General features: G+C 48.3%; 1 protein-coding gene across 4 annotated transcripts in view; it reads left to right on the top strand.

Moving 5' to 3' along the window:
* Positions 1 to 17,552, top strand: part of MROH1 (maestro heat like repeat family member 1) — a 157,216-nt gene that overhangs the window by 72,816 nt on the left and 66,848 nt on the right. For all 4 annotated transcript variants that reach the window (XM_073562389.1, XM_073562390.1, XM_073562386.1 and 1 more), the window contains 6 exons: positions 4,338 to 4,460; positions 4,557 to 4,636; positions 4,802 to 4,919; positions 5,142 to 5,237; positions 5,319 to 5,423; positions 6,067 to 6,202. In XM_073562389.1, coding sequence (XP_073418490.1) covers positions 4,338 to 4,460; positions 4,557 to 4,636; positions 4,802 to 4,919; positions 5,142 to 5,237; positions 5,319 to 5,423; positions 6,067 to 6,202 — 658 coding nt within the window. The remainder of the gene's footprint in view (positions 1 to 4,337; positions 4,461 to 4,556; positions 4,637 to 4,801; positions 4,920 to 5,141; positions 5,238 to 5,318; positions 5,424 to 6,066; positions 6,203 to 17,552) is intronic.

Raw genomic sequence — 17,552 nt, 5'->3', positions numbered from 1 at the left:
TACTCCCTGGATGTTGTATTTCGGGGGGGGATGCTATATTACCCCCTGGATGTTGTATTTCGGGGGGGATGCTATATTACCCCCTGGATGTTGTATTTCGGGGGGGATGCTATATTACCCCCTGGATGTTGTATTTCGGGGGGATGCTATATTACCCCCTGGATGTTGTATTTCGGGGGGATGCGATATTATCCCCTGGATGTTGTATTTCGGGGGGGATGCTATATTACTCCCTGGATGTTGTATTTCGGGGGGGGGATGCTATATTACTCCCTGGATGTTGTATTTCGGGGGGGATGCTATATTACTCCCTGGATGTTGTATTTCGGGGGGGATGCGATATTACCCCCTGGATGTTGTATTTCAGGGGGATGTGATGTTACCCCCCAGATGTTGTATTTCGGGGGGATGCTATATTACCCCCTGGATGTTGTATTTCGGGGGGATGCGATATTACCCCCTGGATGTTGTATTTCGGGGGGGATGCGATATTACCCCCTGGATGTTGTATTTCGGGGGGGATGCTATATTACCCCCTGGATGTTGTATTTCGGGGGGGGGATGCTATATTACTCCCTGGATGTTGTATTTCGGGGGGGATGCTATATTACTCCCTGGATGTTGTATTTCGGGGGGGATGCGATATTACTCCCTGGATGTTGTATTTCAGGGGGATGTGATGTTACCCCCCAGATGTTGTATTTCGGGGGGATGCTATATTACCCCCTGGATGTTGTATTTCGGGGGGATGCGATATTACCCCCTGGATGTTGTATTTCGGGGGGGATGCGATATTACCCCCTGGATGTTGTATTTCGGGGGGGATGCTATATTACCCCCTGGATGTTGTATTTCGGGGGGGGGATGCTATATTACTCCCTGGATGTTGTATTTCGGGGGGGATGCTATATTACTCCCTGGATGTTGTATTTCGGGGGGGATGCGATATTACCCCCTGGATGTTGTATTTCAGGGGGATGTGATGTTACCCCCCAGATGTTGTATTTCGGGGGGATGCTATATTACCCCCTGGATGTTGTATTTCGGGGGGATGCGATATTACCCCCTGGATGTTGTATTTCGGGGGGATGCGATATTACCCCCTGGATGTTGTATTTCGGGGGGGATGCGATATTACCCCCTGGATGTTGTATTTCGGGGGGGATGCTATATTACCCCCTGGATGTTGTATTTCGGGGGGGGATGCTATATTACCCCCTGGATGTTGTATTTCGGGGGGGATGTAATATAATATTATTCCCCGGATGTTGTATTTCGGAGGGTTGCGATATTACCCCCTGGATGTATTTCGGGGGGATGTGATATTACCCCCTGGATGTTGTATTTCGGGGGGGGGATGTGATATTACCCCCTGGATGTTGTATTTCGGGGGGGGGATGCTATATTACTCCCTGGATGTTGTATTTCGGGGGGGGATGCTATATTACTCCCTGGATGTTGTATTTCGGGGGGGATGCTATATTACTCCCTGGATGTTGTATTTCGGGGGGGATGCGATATTACCCCCTGGATGTTGTATTTCGGGGGGGATGCTATATTACTCCCTGGATGTTGTATTTCGGAGGGTTGCGATATTACCCCCTGGATGTATTTCGGGGGGATGCGATATTACCCCCTGGATGTTGTATTTCGGGGGGATGTAATATATTATTCCCCGTATGTTGTATTTCGGAGGGTTGCGATATTACCCCCTGGATGTTGTATTTCGGGGGGGATGCTATATTACTCCCTGGATGTTGTATTTCGGGGGGGATGTAATATAATATTATTCCCCGGATGTTGTATTTCGGAGGGTTGCGATATTACCCCCTGGATGTATTTCGGGGGGATGTGATATTACCCCCTGGATGTTGTATTTCGGGGGGGGGGATGTGATATTACCCCCTGGATGTTGTATTTCGGGGGGGGGATGCTATATTACTCCCTGGATGTTGTATTTCGGGGGGGGATGCTATATTACTCCCTGGATGTTGTATTTCGGGGGGGATGCTATATTACTCCCTGGATGTTGTATTTCGGGGGGGATGCGATATTACCCCCTGGATGTTGTATTTCGGGGGGGATGCTATATTACTCCCTGGATGTTGTATTTCGGAGGGTTGCGATATTACCCCCTGGATGTATTTCGGGGGGATGCGATATTACCCCCTGGATGTTGTATTTCGGGGGGATGTAATATATTATTCCCCGTATGTTGTATTTCGGAGGGTTGCGATATTACCCCCTGGATGTTGTATTTCGGGGGGGATGCTATATTACTCCCTGGATGTTGTATTTCGGGGGGATGTAATATATTATTATTCCCCGGATGTTGTATTTCGGGGGGGATGCGATATTACCCCCTGGATGCTGTGTATCAGCGGATGTGATGAAATATTGCACCCCAGACATGTATCGGGGGAGGCACATTATAGTGTGCAGTGGTGGAATCTGCGGCATTGTCGGGGGGAGCGGTTCATTCCAGGGTAAGAGGCGGTTTCCTTTTGGCTTCGGCTGGTGACACGAGCGCTGCCGGCGGTGACATCATCTCGTCATCTTCTATATTTAGGGACTGAGATCAGGGGGCTGCAGTCTCCACAGTCACCACTGGGGGGCAGTCTCTCCTGTAAATTCATCCATCACATAATGTAATCTTAGAGAGTGAGCTGGGGCCACAGATGCCCCCCAAACAATGCAAGGTGCACCCCAACATGAGGCTCCCCTAAATAATGCAGGGTGCACCCCAACATGAGGCTCCCCTAAATAATGCAGGGTGTACCCCAACATGAGGCTCCCTTAAATAATGCAGGATGTACCCCAACATGAGGCTCCCTTAAATAATGCAGGGTGTACCCCAACATGAGGCTCCCCTAAATAATGCAGGGTGTACCCCAACATGAGGCTCCCCTAAATAATGCAGGGTGCACCCAAACATGAGGCTCCCCTAAATAATGCAGGGTGTACCCCAACATGAGGCTCCCCTAAATAATGCAGGGTGTACCCCAACATGAGGCTCCCCTAAATAATGCAGGGTGTACCCCAACATGAGGCTCCCCTAAATAATGCAGGGTGTACCCCAACATGAGGCTCCCCTAAATAATGCAGGGTGTACCCCAACATGAGGCTCCCCTAAATAATGCAGGGTGTACCCCAACATGAGGCTCCCTTAAATAATGCAGGGTGTACCCCAACATGAGGCTCCCTTAAATAATGCAGGGTGTACCCCAACATGAGGCTCCCTTAAATAATGCAGGGTGTACCCCAACATGAGGCTCCCTTAAATAATGCAGGGTGTACCCCAACATGAGGCTCCCTTAAATAATGCAGGGTGTACCCCAACATGAGGCTCCCTTAAATAATGCAGGGTGTACCCCAACATGAGGCTCCCTTAAATAATGCAGGGTGTACCCCAACATGAGGCGCCCCTAAATAATGCAGGGTGTACCCCAACATGAGGCGCCCCTAAATAATGCAGGGTGTACCCCAACATGAGGCGCCCCTAAATAATGCAGGGTGTACCCCAACATGAGGCGCCCCTAAATAATGCAGGGTGTACCCCAACATGAGGCGCCCCTAAATAATGCAGGGTGTACCCCAACATGAGGCGCCCCTAAATAATGCAGGGTGTACCCCAACATGAGGCGCCCCTAAATAATGCAGGGTGTACCCCAACATGAGGCGCCCCTAAATAATGCAGGGTGTACCCCAACATGAGGCGCCCCTAAATAATGCAGGGTGTACCCCAACATGAGGCGCCCCTAAATAATGCAGGGTGTACCCCAACATGAGGCGCCCCTAAATAATGCAGGGTGTACCCCAACATGAGGCGCCCCTAAATAATGCAGGGTGTACCCCAACATGAGATGCCCAAATTAATGAGGACATAACGCAACCATAGGCGCCCCAAATAATGGGGGGGGGCATACCCCAAACCGAGACATTGCGGGAAGCATCCTCTGCGTAGTACCAAGGAATCCCTGGCCGTCACCCTGTAGATGCTCAGTGATGGGGCGCCCTATGCAGACCCTCACAGCGTCTAAGACCACCCAGAACTCTCATCAGGTGGGGGCTGCGGTCACTATATGGAGGGGGCAGAGGATGCCAGGGCTGGCGGTGACTTTTCTCCCAGTGATGATGGTTTCTTCAGTGGGTTTATCTGGTCATTTCCGGTCTGATGAAGATGATGGTGGTGATGATGATGCTCCCGCTGCCTCATGTGGCCCCGTTATTGATGGCAGCCCCTGTATTAAGTCTGACATTTTGGGATTCCTGTATAGATGCCCCTTTATGGGGGGTACATTCCTACCTCTTGACTGTTTCCTTCTTGTCATCCTCAGGACCTGAGCCTGAAGCTGAGCCTCATCAGGAGCATCTCTATGATTGGAATGGCCATCTGCAGCAGCTCGCAGGCGGGATTCTTCCACTTCAGCCGCAAGGCCGAGCTGATCAGCCAGCTGGTGGTGAGTGTGAGGCCACATGTTTCCCGCCCCCTCTGTGACCCCCCCTCGCCTGCACGTGAGTGGCCCCGCCCCTTTACATGTGTCGTGTGCCCCCAGGATTTCTTGAAGCTGGAGCCAGTGAACGTCCTGAAGTCCCCCCTGCGGCACCGCGCCCTCGCTGCCTGCTCTCACCTTGTGTATCCTCAGACTACAGCTCTCATCAGTGTCAGGGGTGCTGACTGTGGCGGGGTCTCGTCACAGGCTTGCTGATTGTTTCCCTCCTGTTGAGGGTAGTGTAGTGGCGCCGACTCCGCCATGTTCACCCTGATTTTTCCAGATTTAGCTTCTTAATTTATGGTCAGTAAATTGGAGCCGCCTCTGAGCGATGTGGAAAAAGCCGAGCTGATGAACACGGCGCTGTCCTGTGTCTTCCCGCTGCCGCCCATCTCCACCGGAAACCTGGGAGAACTGCTCAAAGAGGTGAGCGCCAGTGTGGGAGGAGTCTGAGCGGGGAGGGGCTAATGTCACATGACTGAATTTGGAGAGGGAGCGGTTTCATTGTGTGTGTGTGTGTGTGGCATCCTTGTATTTGTGTCCACTGCACTGGGTGAAGGGCGGGGCCTGACTGGAGCATGGGATGGGGCAGGCACGGCGGGGCCTGACTCTGGTGGGTCACCTCTCAACACGGCCGCTCTCTTCCAGGCACTGTACCGGGACACGATGGAGGCCGTGTCAGAGCTGTTCAGAGGTCTCCTCTCTTGGAACATCACCCCTCAGGGGCTGGAGGAAGTGTTCCAGGTGGGTGGAGTCTCGGTGGTCTCTTCCTCCGGGGGGCTTAGTATTGGGCTACAGGATGCCTCATTCTGTTTGTTTCTGCAGATCCTGAACCCCTGGATCAGGTCTAGTAAGGAGCAGGAGAGGGAGCGAGCCATGGAGATCAGCAGCGCCCTCCTGGACTTCTACCTGCACAAGCTGAACGTCAATGTGAGGCCGGCCGCATCGTCGCCCTCATCTCCCTGCCGCCTTCTCACTGTGCCAAAGCAACCCCCCCCCCAGCAGCCCAGAGTATTTGATTAGATGAATTGTCAACCTCTTTGGAGGAGCAGAGTCCTGGATGTTGGCTTCTTATTGCATCCTCCACTCTTCTGCCTTTTGTATACCCCCCACTGCCACCCACAGCTCTGGTATCCTCCGTCACTCATGCCATGGTCTCTGGTATCCCCCCCACCCCCCCCAACACAAGCCCCACGTGTTTCAGGTATCTCCCCTGTCACCCATGCCATGGTCTCTGGTATACCACCCAACACTCGTACTCTGGTCTCTGGTATTACTCACCCTCCCCCCTGTCACCCACGCCCTTGTTTCTGGTATCCCACCCAACACTCATTCACTGGTTTCTGGTATCCCACCCAACACTCATTCACTGGTTTCTGGTTCATTCCCTAGTCTCTGGTATCCCCTCTGCCACCTGCACCCGGGTCTGTTGTGTGTCCCCCTCCTTGCCCATCAGCCACTCTGCTACCCAACCCCTCTATAGATGACTGGGCGGACTGCTGCTCTGGTGACAGCTTGTGCATGTTGGGGGTTGTAGTCTCCCGGTACTGACCACAACCTCGTTGGCTCACAGTGCGTGGTAACATTCCATAACCTGGGAATCCTGGTGGGCCGGTTGTCCCCTCGCTGCTCCGACTCTCTGGCCTCCATCCGGCAGCACACGCTGAACTGCATCTACTCCCTGCTTTACATCCAGCTGAGATACGAAGGTAAGCGGCACCATCTCCTTCCAGGCACTGCCGCTCCTCTGCAGTGCTGCACCTATCTGACCATATAGGAATATGGCGCCACAGGGCCCATCCCTCCTGACTGCTGGCACATACTCTGAGAGCTCTTCCACCCCTGCTGGCCAAGTGTCAGAAGACTGGATAAAGCCTGGAGTCTAGGAACATCCTAATAAAGGAAATCCAGGAAAGAGCTCCCCCGTGCCATGCTCTCATCCAGTGTCTGGTGCCCCCTCTGCCACTACAGTGCCCACTGCCTTACAGGATCTTATTGGGACTTTCTGTGATACAAACACTGAGTGACAACAAGTATTTGTGACATGTAAAGCAAATTATACAAGGTGTACTAATTATTGTAAAAATATACATTTGAAAATTGTGATATTGTGCATTAAGCCCCCTGTAGTCTGATGTCCCTGATGCCTGAGTGACCGATCGCCCCAGACGTCACATGATTAGTACATTGTGTCTCCTTTGGGTGTGATTTCTTCTCTGTATAATGATAGCTATTCTGTGAAGGCCTCAGAGGTTTGTGTGAGAACATTAGGGATTAAACAGGGTCATGAAAACCAAGGAGCCCACCAGACAGGTCAGGGATAAAGTGGTGGAGAAGAGGACATCGGAGTTAAATTACCTAAGCTGTGGACATCTCACAGAGCATAAATCCATCATCCAAAGTGTGGCATTACTGCAAACCTTCCAAGACATGGCCGTCTACCTAACCTGACATCCCAAGCAAGGAGAGCACTAATGAGAGAAGCAGACGAGCGGTCCATGGTCACTGGAGGTGCCGCGGAGATCCACAGCTCTCGACGACAACATGGTCGCATACTCCAAGCCATACACCTGACAAATGCTATTGAGAACTCTGCTATTAGAAGTGGAAAGGAAGAACAAAGACAAAAGAATCTAATTAATAAAAATATTGGAGAAGGAGAAACCAATCACAAACTAAAATGTTTCTATACTAATGCACAAAGCATGGGCAACAAACAAGGAGAATTGGAACTACTAACACAGGAAAAGAAATATGATGTCATTGGAATCACTGAAACTTGGTGGGACAATACACATGATTGGAATACAAGACTAGAAGGATACAACTTATTTGCAAGAAACAGACTTGATAAACGAGGAGGGGGTGTCGCATTGTATGTTAGAAATGCGTATATCTGCACAGAGATTGAAGCTTCGGAGACTGGGAGTTCTGTGGAAACTGTTTGGGTAAGAATACAAGGACAGAACAATGGAAAGGACACCATTGTAGGCATTTACTACAGGCCGCCTGTGCAAGCTGAAGATATGGATGAACTCTTTATGCATCAAATGGCCAAGTTCTCCAAAAAATATGACATAGTTGTCATGGGAGATTTCAACTATCCAGACATTTGTTGGGAATCTCTCTCAGGCAAAACTAACAGGTCAAGGAAATTCTTATCCTCTCTTGCTGACAACTTTATCTTCCAAAAGGTAAAGGAGAAAACAAGGGGAACTGCTACCTTGGATCTAATCCTTATAAACAGGGAGGAAATGGTTGAGGAGGTAAAAGTGGCTGGGACCCTAGGAGGTAGCGACCATGCTATTTTAGAATTTTGGATAACTAGAGGCGGAAGACCTGTGAAGACTCAGACGTCAAGGTTAGATTTCAGAAAGGCAGATTTTAAGGGATTCAGAAAGAGAATTGGAGGGATCCAATGGCTGGATATCCTTAAAGACAAAAATGTCCAGGAAGGATGGGAAATCTTGAAAAATGAAATTCTCAAAGCACAGTTGTTAACAATTCCGAAAAGAGGGAAGAATAGGAAGCATTTAAGGAAACCAGGATGGATGAACACAGAACTTAAGCACATGCTAAAAAGGAAGCAAAAAATGTTTATAAAATGGAAAGAAGGAGGCATATCTAAAGAAGAATATAATGCTGTCTGCAGAACCTGCAAGGCACAAATCAGATTATCTAAAGCTGAAAATGAATTGAGGCTTGCAAGAGATGTCAAAAGCAATAATAAAGGATTTTGGGGATATGTCAAAAGTAAAAGAAAAGTCAAAGATGCTATAGGATTTTTACAGGATGAAAATGATGAAATGGTAAGACAGGATGTTGAGAAGGCTGAACTTTTAAATTCCTATTTTGCATCTGTTTTCTCTCAGAAAGGAAATGTAACATCAACTGTTATTCACTGTCCTATTAAGGGAATAGAAGAATCCAGGATATCTATAAACAGAAAGATAGTGAGGAAACACTTAGCTAACCTAAATGTATTCAAGTCTCCAGGTCCAGATGAATTACACCCCAGAGTACTGAAGGAGATAGCAGAAGAAATTTTTGAACCCCTCTCCATAATCTTTGAAAATTCTTGGAGAACAGGAGAAGTGCCAGAAGACTGGAGAAGAGCAAATGTTGTTCCTATCTTCAAAAAGGGGAAGAAGGTGGACCCAGGCAACTATAGGCCGGTGAGTCTGACTTCTATACCAGGAAAGATCTTTGAACAAATTATTAAACAACATGTATGTCAATACCTGGATAAGAATGAAGTGATTAAACAGAGTCAGCATGGGTTTGTAACTAATAAGTCATGTCAGACTAATTTAATTTCCTTCTATGATGGTATTACTGATTGGGTGGATCAAGGAAATGCTGTAGATATAGTATATCTTGACTTCAGCAAAGCATTTGACAAAGTCTCTCATACAATCCTTATTGAAAAAATGACTAAGTATGGAATGGACAAGGCAACTGTTAGGTGGATTCATAACTGGCTTAGTGATCGGACCCAAAGAGTGGTCGTAAATGGCTGCACATCCAGTTGGAAGAATGTCTCAAGTGGGGTACCACAGGGCTCTGTCCTGGGCCCTGTATTGTTCAACATCTTTATCAACGATTTAGATGAAGGAATTGAGGGTAAACTGATTAAATTTGCTGATGACACAAAGCTAGGAGGGATAGCTAATACTAGAGAAGAGAGAGAGAGGATTCAAAAAGATTTAAATAAACTGGAGAAGTGGGCAGCAACTAACAGAATGGTTTTTAACAGGGAGAAATGCAAAGTACTACATCTGGGCAATAAAAATGAAAAAAGAATATATAGAATGGGAGGAATAGGGCTAAGTGACAGCACATGTGAAAAAGACTTGGGTATACTAATAGATCACAGACTGAATATGAGTCAACAGTGTGATGCAGCAGCAAAAAAGGCAAATGCAATTCTAGGATGTATTAACAGAAGCATACAGTCTAGATCACGTGAAGTAATTATTTCCCTCTACTCCTCTTTGGTCAGACCTCATCTGGAATATTGTGTCCAATTTTGGGCACCACATTTTAAAAAAGACATCAACAAACTGGAGCAAGTTCAGAAAAGAGCGACCAGAATGGTGACCGGTCTGCAAACCCTGTCTTATGAGGAAAGGTTGCAGGATTTGGGAATGTTTAGTTTGCAAAAGAGAAGACTGAGAGGAGACTTAATAGCTGTCTACAAATATCTAAAGGGCTGTCACATTGTAGAAGGATCAACTTTATTCTCATTTGCACAAGGAAAGACTAGAAGCAATGGGATGAAGCTGAATGGGAGGAGACACAGATTAGATATTAGAAAAAACTTTTTGACAGTTAGAGTGATCAATGAGTGGAACAGGCTGCCACGAGAAGTGGTGAGTTCTCCTTCAATGGAAGTCTTCAAACAGAGGCTGGACAGACATCTAACTGGGATGATTTAGCGAATCCTGCTTTGAGCAGGGGGTTGGACCAGATGGCCCAGGAGGTCCCTTCCAACTCTACGATTCTATGATTCTATGATTCAAATCTGGCCTTTATGGAAGAGGAGCAGGAGAAAAGACATTGTGGAGGCCAGAAGTCCCATATAGGGCACACAGTGGGCATGTGTAAGAAGGGCTCTGCTCAGATGACACCAAAGGAGAGTCTTTGGGCTAAATGGAAAACGCTGTGTGTGACGGAAAACTAACAGTGCACATCACCCGGAAAACACCACCCTCACTGCCATACATGGTGGTGGCAGCATTGTGCTGTGGGGAGGCTTTTCTTCAGCAAAGGCAGGGAAGTTTCTCCAGAAGTAATGGGTAGATGGAGCGAAGTACAGGGTAATCCTGAAGGAAAACCTGTCCGAGGCTGCAGAAGACGTGAGATTGAGGCGCAGGTTCACCTTCTAGCAAGACAAGAACCCTCAACATCCTGCCAGAGCCACAATGGAGGGTGTAGATCAGAACGTGTTCATGAGTGTGAACGTCCCAGTCACCGTCCAGACCCATATCCCAGAGAATCTGTGGATGGAGACGTCTGTGATCAACACTTTTCACATAGGGTTAATCTCACTGAGCGAGACAAGTGTGCAAAGAAGGGGCAAAATGTCACCTCTAGATGTGCAAAGCTGGAGAGACAGACCCCAAAAGACTGCAGGCAAAGGTGGGAGAGACAGACCTCAAAAGACTGCAGACAAAGGTGGGAGACAGACCCCAAAAGACTGCAAAGAAAGGTGGGAGAGACAGACCTCAAGACTGCAGCAGAGAAAGGTGGGAGAGACAGACCCCAAAAGACTGCAAAGAAAGGTGGGAGAGACAGACCCCAAAAGACTGTAGCAGAGAAAGGTGGAGAGACAGACCCCAAAAGACTGCAAAGAAAGGTGGGAGAGACAGACCTCAAAAGACTGCAGCAGAGAAAGGTGGGAGAGACAGACCTCAAGACTGCAGCAGAGAAAGGTGGGAGAGACAGACCCCAAAAGACTGCAAAGAAAGGTGGGAGAGACAGACCCCAAAAGACTGTAGCAGAGAAAGGTGGGAGAGACAGACCCCAAAAGACTGCAAAGAAAGGTGGGAGAGACAGACCTCAAAAGACTGCAGCAGAGAAAGGTGGGAGAGACAGACCTCAAAAGACTGCAGACAAAGGTGGGAGAGACAGACCTCAAGACTGCAGCAGAGAAAGGTGGAAGAGACAGACCCCAAAAGACAGCAGCAGAGAAAGGTGGAAGAGACAGACCCCAAAAGACAGCAGCAGAGAAAGGTGGAGAGACAGACCCCAAAAGACTGCAAAGAAAGGTGGGATAGACAGACCCCAAAAGACTGCAAAGAAAGGTGGGAGAGACAGACCTCAAAAGACTGCAGACAAAGGTGGGAGAGACAGACCCCAAAAGACTGCAAAGAAAGGTGGGAGAGACAGACCTCAAAAGACTGCAGAGAAAGGTGGAGAGACAGACCCCAAAAGACTGCAGCAGAGAAAGGTGGGAGAGACAGACCCCAAAAGACTGCAGACAAAGGTGGGAGAGACAGACCCCAAAAGACTGCAAAGAAAGGTGGGAGAGACAGACCACAAAAGACTGCAAAGAAAGGTGGGAGAGACAGACCTCAAAAGACTGCAGACAAAGGTGGGAGAGACAGACCCCAAAAGACTGCAAAGAAAGGTGGGAGAGACAGACCTCAAAAGACTGCAGAGAAAGGTGGAGAGACAGACCCCAAAAGACTTCAGCAGAGAAAGGTGGGAGAGACAGACCCCAAAAGACTGCAGCAGAGAAAGGTGGGAGAGACAGACCCCAAAAGACTGCAGCAGAGAAAGGTGGGAGAGACAGACCCCAAAAGACTGCAGCAGAGAAAGGTGGGAGAGACAGACCCCAAAAGACTGCAGCAGATAAAGGTGGAAGAGACAGACCCCAAAAGACTGCAGCAGATAAAGGTGGAAGAGACAAACCCCAAAAGACTGCAGCAGAGAAAGGTGGAAGAAACAGACCCCAAAAGACTGCAGCAGAGAAAGGTGGAAGAGACAGACCCCAAAAGACTGCAGCAGAGAAAGGTGGAGGGACAGACCCCAAAAGACTAGCAGAGAAAGGTGGGAGAGACAAACCCCAAAAGACTGCAGCAGAGAAAGGTGGAAGAGACAGACCCCAAAAGACTGTAGCAGAGAAAGGTGGAAGAGACAGACCCCAAAAGACTGTAGCAGAGAAAGGTGGGAGAGACAGACCCCAAAAGACTGCAGCAGAGAAAGGGGGGGAGAGACAGACCCCAAAAGACTGCAAAGAAAGGTGGAAGAGACAGACCTCAAAAGACTGCTGGAGAGACAGACCCCAAAAGACTGCAGCAGAGAAAGGTGGGAGAGACAGACCCCAAAAGACTGCAGCAGAGAAAGGTGGGAGAGACAGACCCCAAAAGACTGCAGCAGAGAAAGGTGGGAGAGACAGACCCCAAAAGACTGCAGCAGAGAAATCGTTTCTTTTACTCGTCACTAATTCTTGTTACTTTGTGTTTGTATCTCAGAAAATCCCAATAATATACATTTAAGTTTGTGGCTGCAGCGTGAAAAAGAAAGTGGGAAATCTCATGGAATTTGAAGACGTTTTAAAGCTCTGTATGTCTGGTCCTTCATCTTGTATATTGGGGTCTCTTCTCCCCCGTGCCATCCTCTCATCCGGTGTCTTGTCCTCCATCTTGTATATTGGGGTCTCTTCTCCCCCGTGCCATCCTCTCATCCGGTGTCTTGTCCTCCATCTTGTATATTGGGGTCTCTTCTCCCCGTGCCATCCTCTCATCCTGTGTCTGGTCCTCCATTTTGTATATTGGGGTCTCTTCTCCCCGTGCCATCCTCTCATCCTGTCTGGTCCTCCATCTTGTATATTGGGGTCTCTTCTCCCCGTGCCATCCTCTCATCCTGTGTCTGGTCTCCATCTTGTATATTGGGGTCTCTTCTCCCCGTGCCATCCTCTCATCCTGTGTCTGGTCCTCCATCTTGTATATTGGGGTCTCTTCTCCCCGTGCCATCCTCTCATCCTGTGTCTGGTCCTCCATCTTGTATATTGGGCCTCTTCTCCCCGTGCCATCCTCTCATCCTGTGTCTGGTCCTCCATCTTGTATATTGGGGTCTCCCCCCCCCCCCCCCCCCGTGCCATCCTCTCATCCTGTGTCTGATCCTCCATCTTGTATATTGGGGTCTCTTCTCCCCGTGCCATCCTCTTCCTGTGTCTGGTCTCCATCTTGTATATTGGGGTCTCTTCTCCCCGTGCCATCCTCTCATCCTGTGTCTGGTCCTCCATCTTGTATATTGGGGTCTCTTCTCCCCGTGCCATCCTCTCATCCTGTGTCTGGTCCTCCATCTTGTATATTGGGGTCTCTTCTCCCCGTGCCATCCTCTCATCCTGTGTCTGGTCCTCCATCTTGTATATTGGGGTCTCTTCTCCCCGTGCCATCCTCTCATCCTGTGTCTGGTCTCCATCTTGTATATTGGGGTCTCTTCTCCCCGTGCCATCCTCTCATCCTGTGTCTGGTCTCCATCTTGTATATTGGGGTCTCTTCTCCCCGTGCCATCCTCTCATCTTGTGTCTGGTCTCCATCTTGTATATTGGGGTCTCTTCTCCCCGTGCCATCCTCTCATCCTGTGTCTGGTCTCCATCTTGTATATTGGGGTCTCTTCTCCCCGTGCCATCCTCTCATCTTGTGTCTGGTCTCCATCTTGTATATTGGGGTCTCTTCTCCCCGTGCCATCCTCTTATCCTGTGTCTGGTCTGTTATGAGTCACCGAGGAGGAAAAAAACAAAAAGCAAGCTAAGCCCAGAAAACCGGAGAGGTTGGTAACTAGCGTATTGCAGACCCCTGATCCTATCCACAACAACTAGCAGTAGCCGTGGAGCGTGCCTACGGTGGTCCTAGACGCCTCGTCACGTCCGGAGAACTAAATAAGCCTAAAGAAAGAAAGAGGGAAAATCTAAACTGCCCCAGAGCAGACCCCAAAGCTATAGACAGCCCCCAACATGTATTGTCGGTGAAACAAGATGAAAGCACAGACACTGGTAGAAAGCCTGAGCAAACGATGGGGCCCTCGCTAACTAGAAAGGACAGGAAAGAAAAGCTGCTGTCTGCAATCACGCAAAAAACCCTGCCAAAAAGAATGTCCAGCACGTCTGATAGAAAAAGGCCCTGAAGTCGCTAGACTTAAAATCACTATATCAGCACTCAGGTATATTCTGAAGACAGAGCAAAAGAGATCAACTGATCAGAGACAAAATGGGGATTCAGCCCAGTCCCAGCCAGGGCTGGCTGAACACAAAAACTAAGTAAACCAGACAAAAACTCATATGAAAAATAGCAGAGAAAACTTAGCTTTAGGAAGGCAGGAACCAAACTGGAAACCAGGAGCCACAGTCAGGAAAAATCACCAGCAAGAAACTAGGGAGTCGGCTGCCTTAAAGCCAATCAGAAACTCCCGATGTCCAATCGCAGTCCTCTTCCTCAGGTGGCCGGTCTCTGCCATTCAGATCAGCCTCATCACCTCCCTTCACCAACAGAGGGAGTCCAGACAGAGAACTCACCACTCCTCTGCCAGCACAGCCAGCTCCATAACCCTCGCCAGAAGCCTGAGGCAAACCCGAAAATGAGCTCACAACAGTACCCCCCCCCCCTTGAGGAGGGGTCATCGAACCCTCATCCACCCCACCGGGCCGATCAGGATGGGCCCGATGAAAAGCATGAATATCAGAGGCAGAGACCCAAGAATTGTCCTCCTGGCCATAACCCTTCCACTTGACCAAATACTGGAGTCTCCGTCTAGCCAGACGAGAATCCAGTATTTTCTCTACCTCATATTCCACATTACCTTCAACCAATACAGGGTCAGGTGGTGCAGCCATAGGAACTACTCTCTCAACATATCTCTTCAACAGCGACTTATGAAACACGTTATGGATCTTAAATGTAACAGGAAGAGCCAGTCGAAAAGAAACCGGATTAAGAATCTCCAAAATCTTGTAAGGTCCAATAAATCTTGGCTTGAACTTTGGAGAAGCCACCTTCATAGAGATATTCTTTGATGACAACCAAACCATATCACCCACTTTAAACCGGGGACCAATGGTCCTATGCCGGTTCGAAAACCGCTGGGCCTTTTCCTGGGAGAGAGACAACTTATCCACTACTTGGTCCCAAATCTGCTGCATTCTCTCTACCACAGTGTCAACACCTGGGCAGGCTGAAGATTCCACTTGCCCTGAAGAAAATCGAGGATGAAACCCAAAGTTACAGAAAAAGGGTGAAATCAAGGTGGCAGAACTAGCTCTATTATTTAAAGCGAAATCGGCCAAGGGCAAAAATGAAACCCAATCATCCTGATCAGCAGATATAAAACATCTCAAATAGGACTCCAAAGTCTGGTTTGTTCTCTCCGTCTGCCCATTGGTCTGAGGGTGAAACGCAGAGGAGAAGGACAACTGAATTCCCAGCTTGGAACAAAAGGCTTTCCAGAATCTGGAAACAAACTGAACTCATCTGTTCGATACAATGTTCTCAGGAATCCCATGCAACCGAACCACCTGTTGTAAAAACAAGGGCACCAACTCTGAGGAGGATGGCAACTTTGGGAGTGGTACAAGATGGACCATCTTAGAGAATCTATGACAAATCACCCAGATGGCAGTCATTCTCTGAGAGACAGGAAGATCAGAAATAAAATCCATTGAAATATGGGTCCATGGCCTCTTAGGCACCGGCAAGGGCATCAACAACCCACTAGAGCGAGAACGGGGTTTAGACCGGGAACAAGTCACACAGGACTGCACAAAATTCCTGACCTCACGAGATAAGGCGGTCCACCAAAAAGACCGACTCAGCTAATCTCTGGTACCAAAAATACCTGGATGACCAGCCAATGCGGAGCAATGAACTTAAGACATCACTCTCTTCCTCCACTGGTCAGGAACATACAATTTTCCCATAGGACAACGCTCAGGTTTGTCCTCCTGGAATTCTTCCAGAGCACGTCTCAAATCGGGCGACATGGCAGAAAGAACTACCCCCTCACCTAGGATGGTAGTAGGCTTGGTCACAATAGGAGAATCGGCAAAGAAACTCCTAGAAAGGGCGTCTGCCTTAACATTCTTAGTGCCTGGAAGAAAGGAGACCACAAAATCAAAACGCGTAAAAAACAAGGCCCACCTAGCCTGTCTAGGATTCAAGCGTTTGGCCGACTCAAGGTAAATCAAATGCTTGTGGTCAGTGAGGACCACAACTTGATGTCTAGCTCCCTCCAACCAATGTCTTCACTCCTCAAATGCCCATTTCATGGCTAACAATTCCCGATTCCCCACATCATAGTTGCGTTCAGATGGGGAGAACTTTTGGGAAAAGAAGGCACAGGGATTCATTTTAGACGTCACCGGATCTTTTTGGGACAAAACAGCTCCTGCACCAATTTCTGAAGCGTCTACCTCCACCTGAAAAGGAAGCGAGACATCAGGTTGCCGCAAAACCAGAGCACAAGTGAACCTCCGCTTCAGCTCCTGAAAGGCCGAAACAGCCTCTGAAGACCAATTCAGCCCATCAGCACCCTTCTTAGTTAAATCAGTCAGTGGTTTAGCAATACCAGAAAAATTAGCTATAAATTTATGATAAAAATTAGCAAAACCCAAAAACTTCTGGAGAGCCTTCAAAGAAGTAGGCTGAACCCAATCAGAAATGGCCTGTACCTTGGCCGGGTCCATTTCAATAGTTGACGGAGACAAAATAAATCCCAAAAATGAAATCCTCTGTACACCAAAATGGCACTTCGATCCCTTAACATACAAGGAATTCTCCCTCAAAATCCGGAACACAGTCCGAACATGTTCCACATGAGACTCCCAATCCCTGGAAAAGATCAAAATATCATCCAGATAGATGATCAAAAACTTATCCACAAAGTCCTGGAAAATATCATTCATGAAGGATTGAAAGACAGAAGGGGCATTAGTGAGCCCAAAAGGCATCACCAGGTACTCAAAATGTTCCTCCGGAGTATTAAACGCCGTCTTCCATTCATCCCCATGCTTAATGCAAATAAGATTATACGCCCCCCCTGAGGTCAAGCTTAGTAAACCAGCAAGCACCTTTTAACTCTGGAGAATAAATCAGAAATCGGGGGAAACGGATACTGATATTTAACCGTAATTTTGTTGAGGGAACGATAGTCAATACAAGGCCTTAATGAACCATCCTTCTTGGCCACAAAAAAAAACCCAGCACCCAAGGGTGAAGAGGATGGTCTAATATGACCCTTCTCCAACGACTCCTTAATATAAGATCACACAGCCTCGTGTTCGGCTACAGATAGATTGAAAAGTCGACCCTTGGGAAATTTACACCCAGGGCTCAGCTCAATTGCAGAGTCATAACTCCTATGAGGAGGCAAAGACGCAGACTCATTCTCACTAAATACATCATAAAAATCAGCCAAATAGTCAGGAACATCATGCGACTGGGGAGAGGTGGAGAAAACAGGAGTGTCGCCAAGAGCACACTGACAACCCCAACTCACCACACACAGATTTCCAATCCAAAACCGGATTATGGATTTGCAACCAGGGAAAACCCAGAA

This window comes from Dendrobates tinctorius, unplaced genomic scaffold (assembly GCF_039654945.1).
Source record: "Dendrobates tinctorius isolate UK_male_01 unplaced genomic scaffold, ASM3965494v1 ptg000349l, whole genome shotgun sequence".
NCBI lineage: Eukaryota > Metazoa > Chordata > Amphibia > Anura > Dendrobatidae > Dendrobates > Dendrobates tinctorius.
Note: the sequence above shows the minus strand (reverse complement) of the source record. Positions and strands in the feature narration are given on the sequence as shown.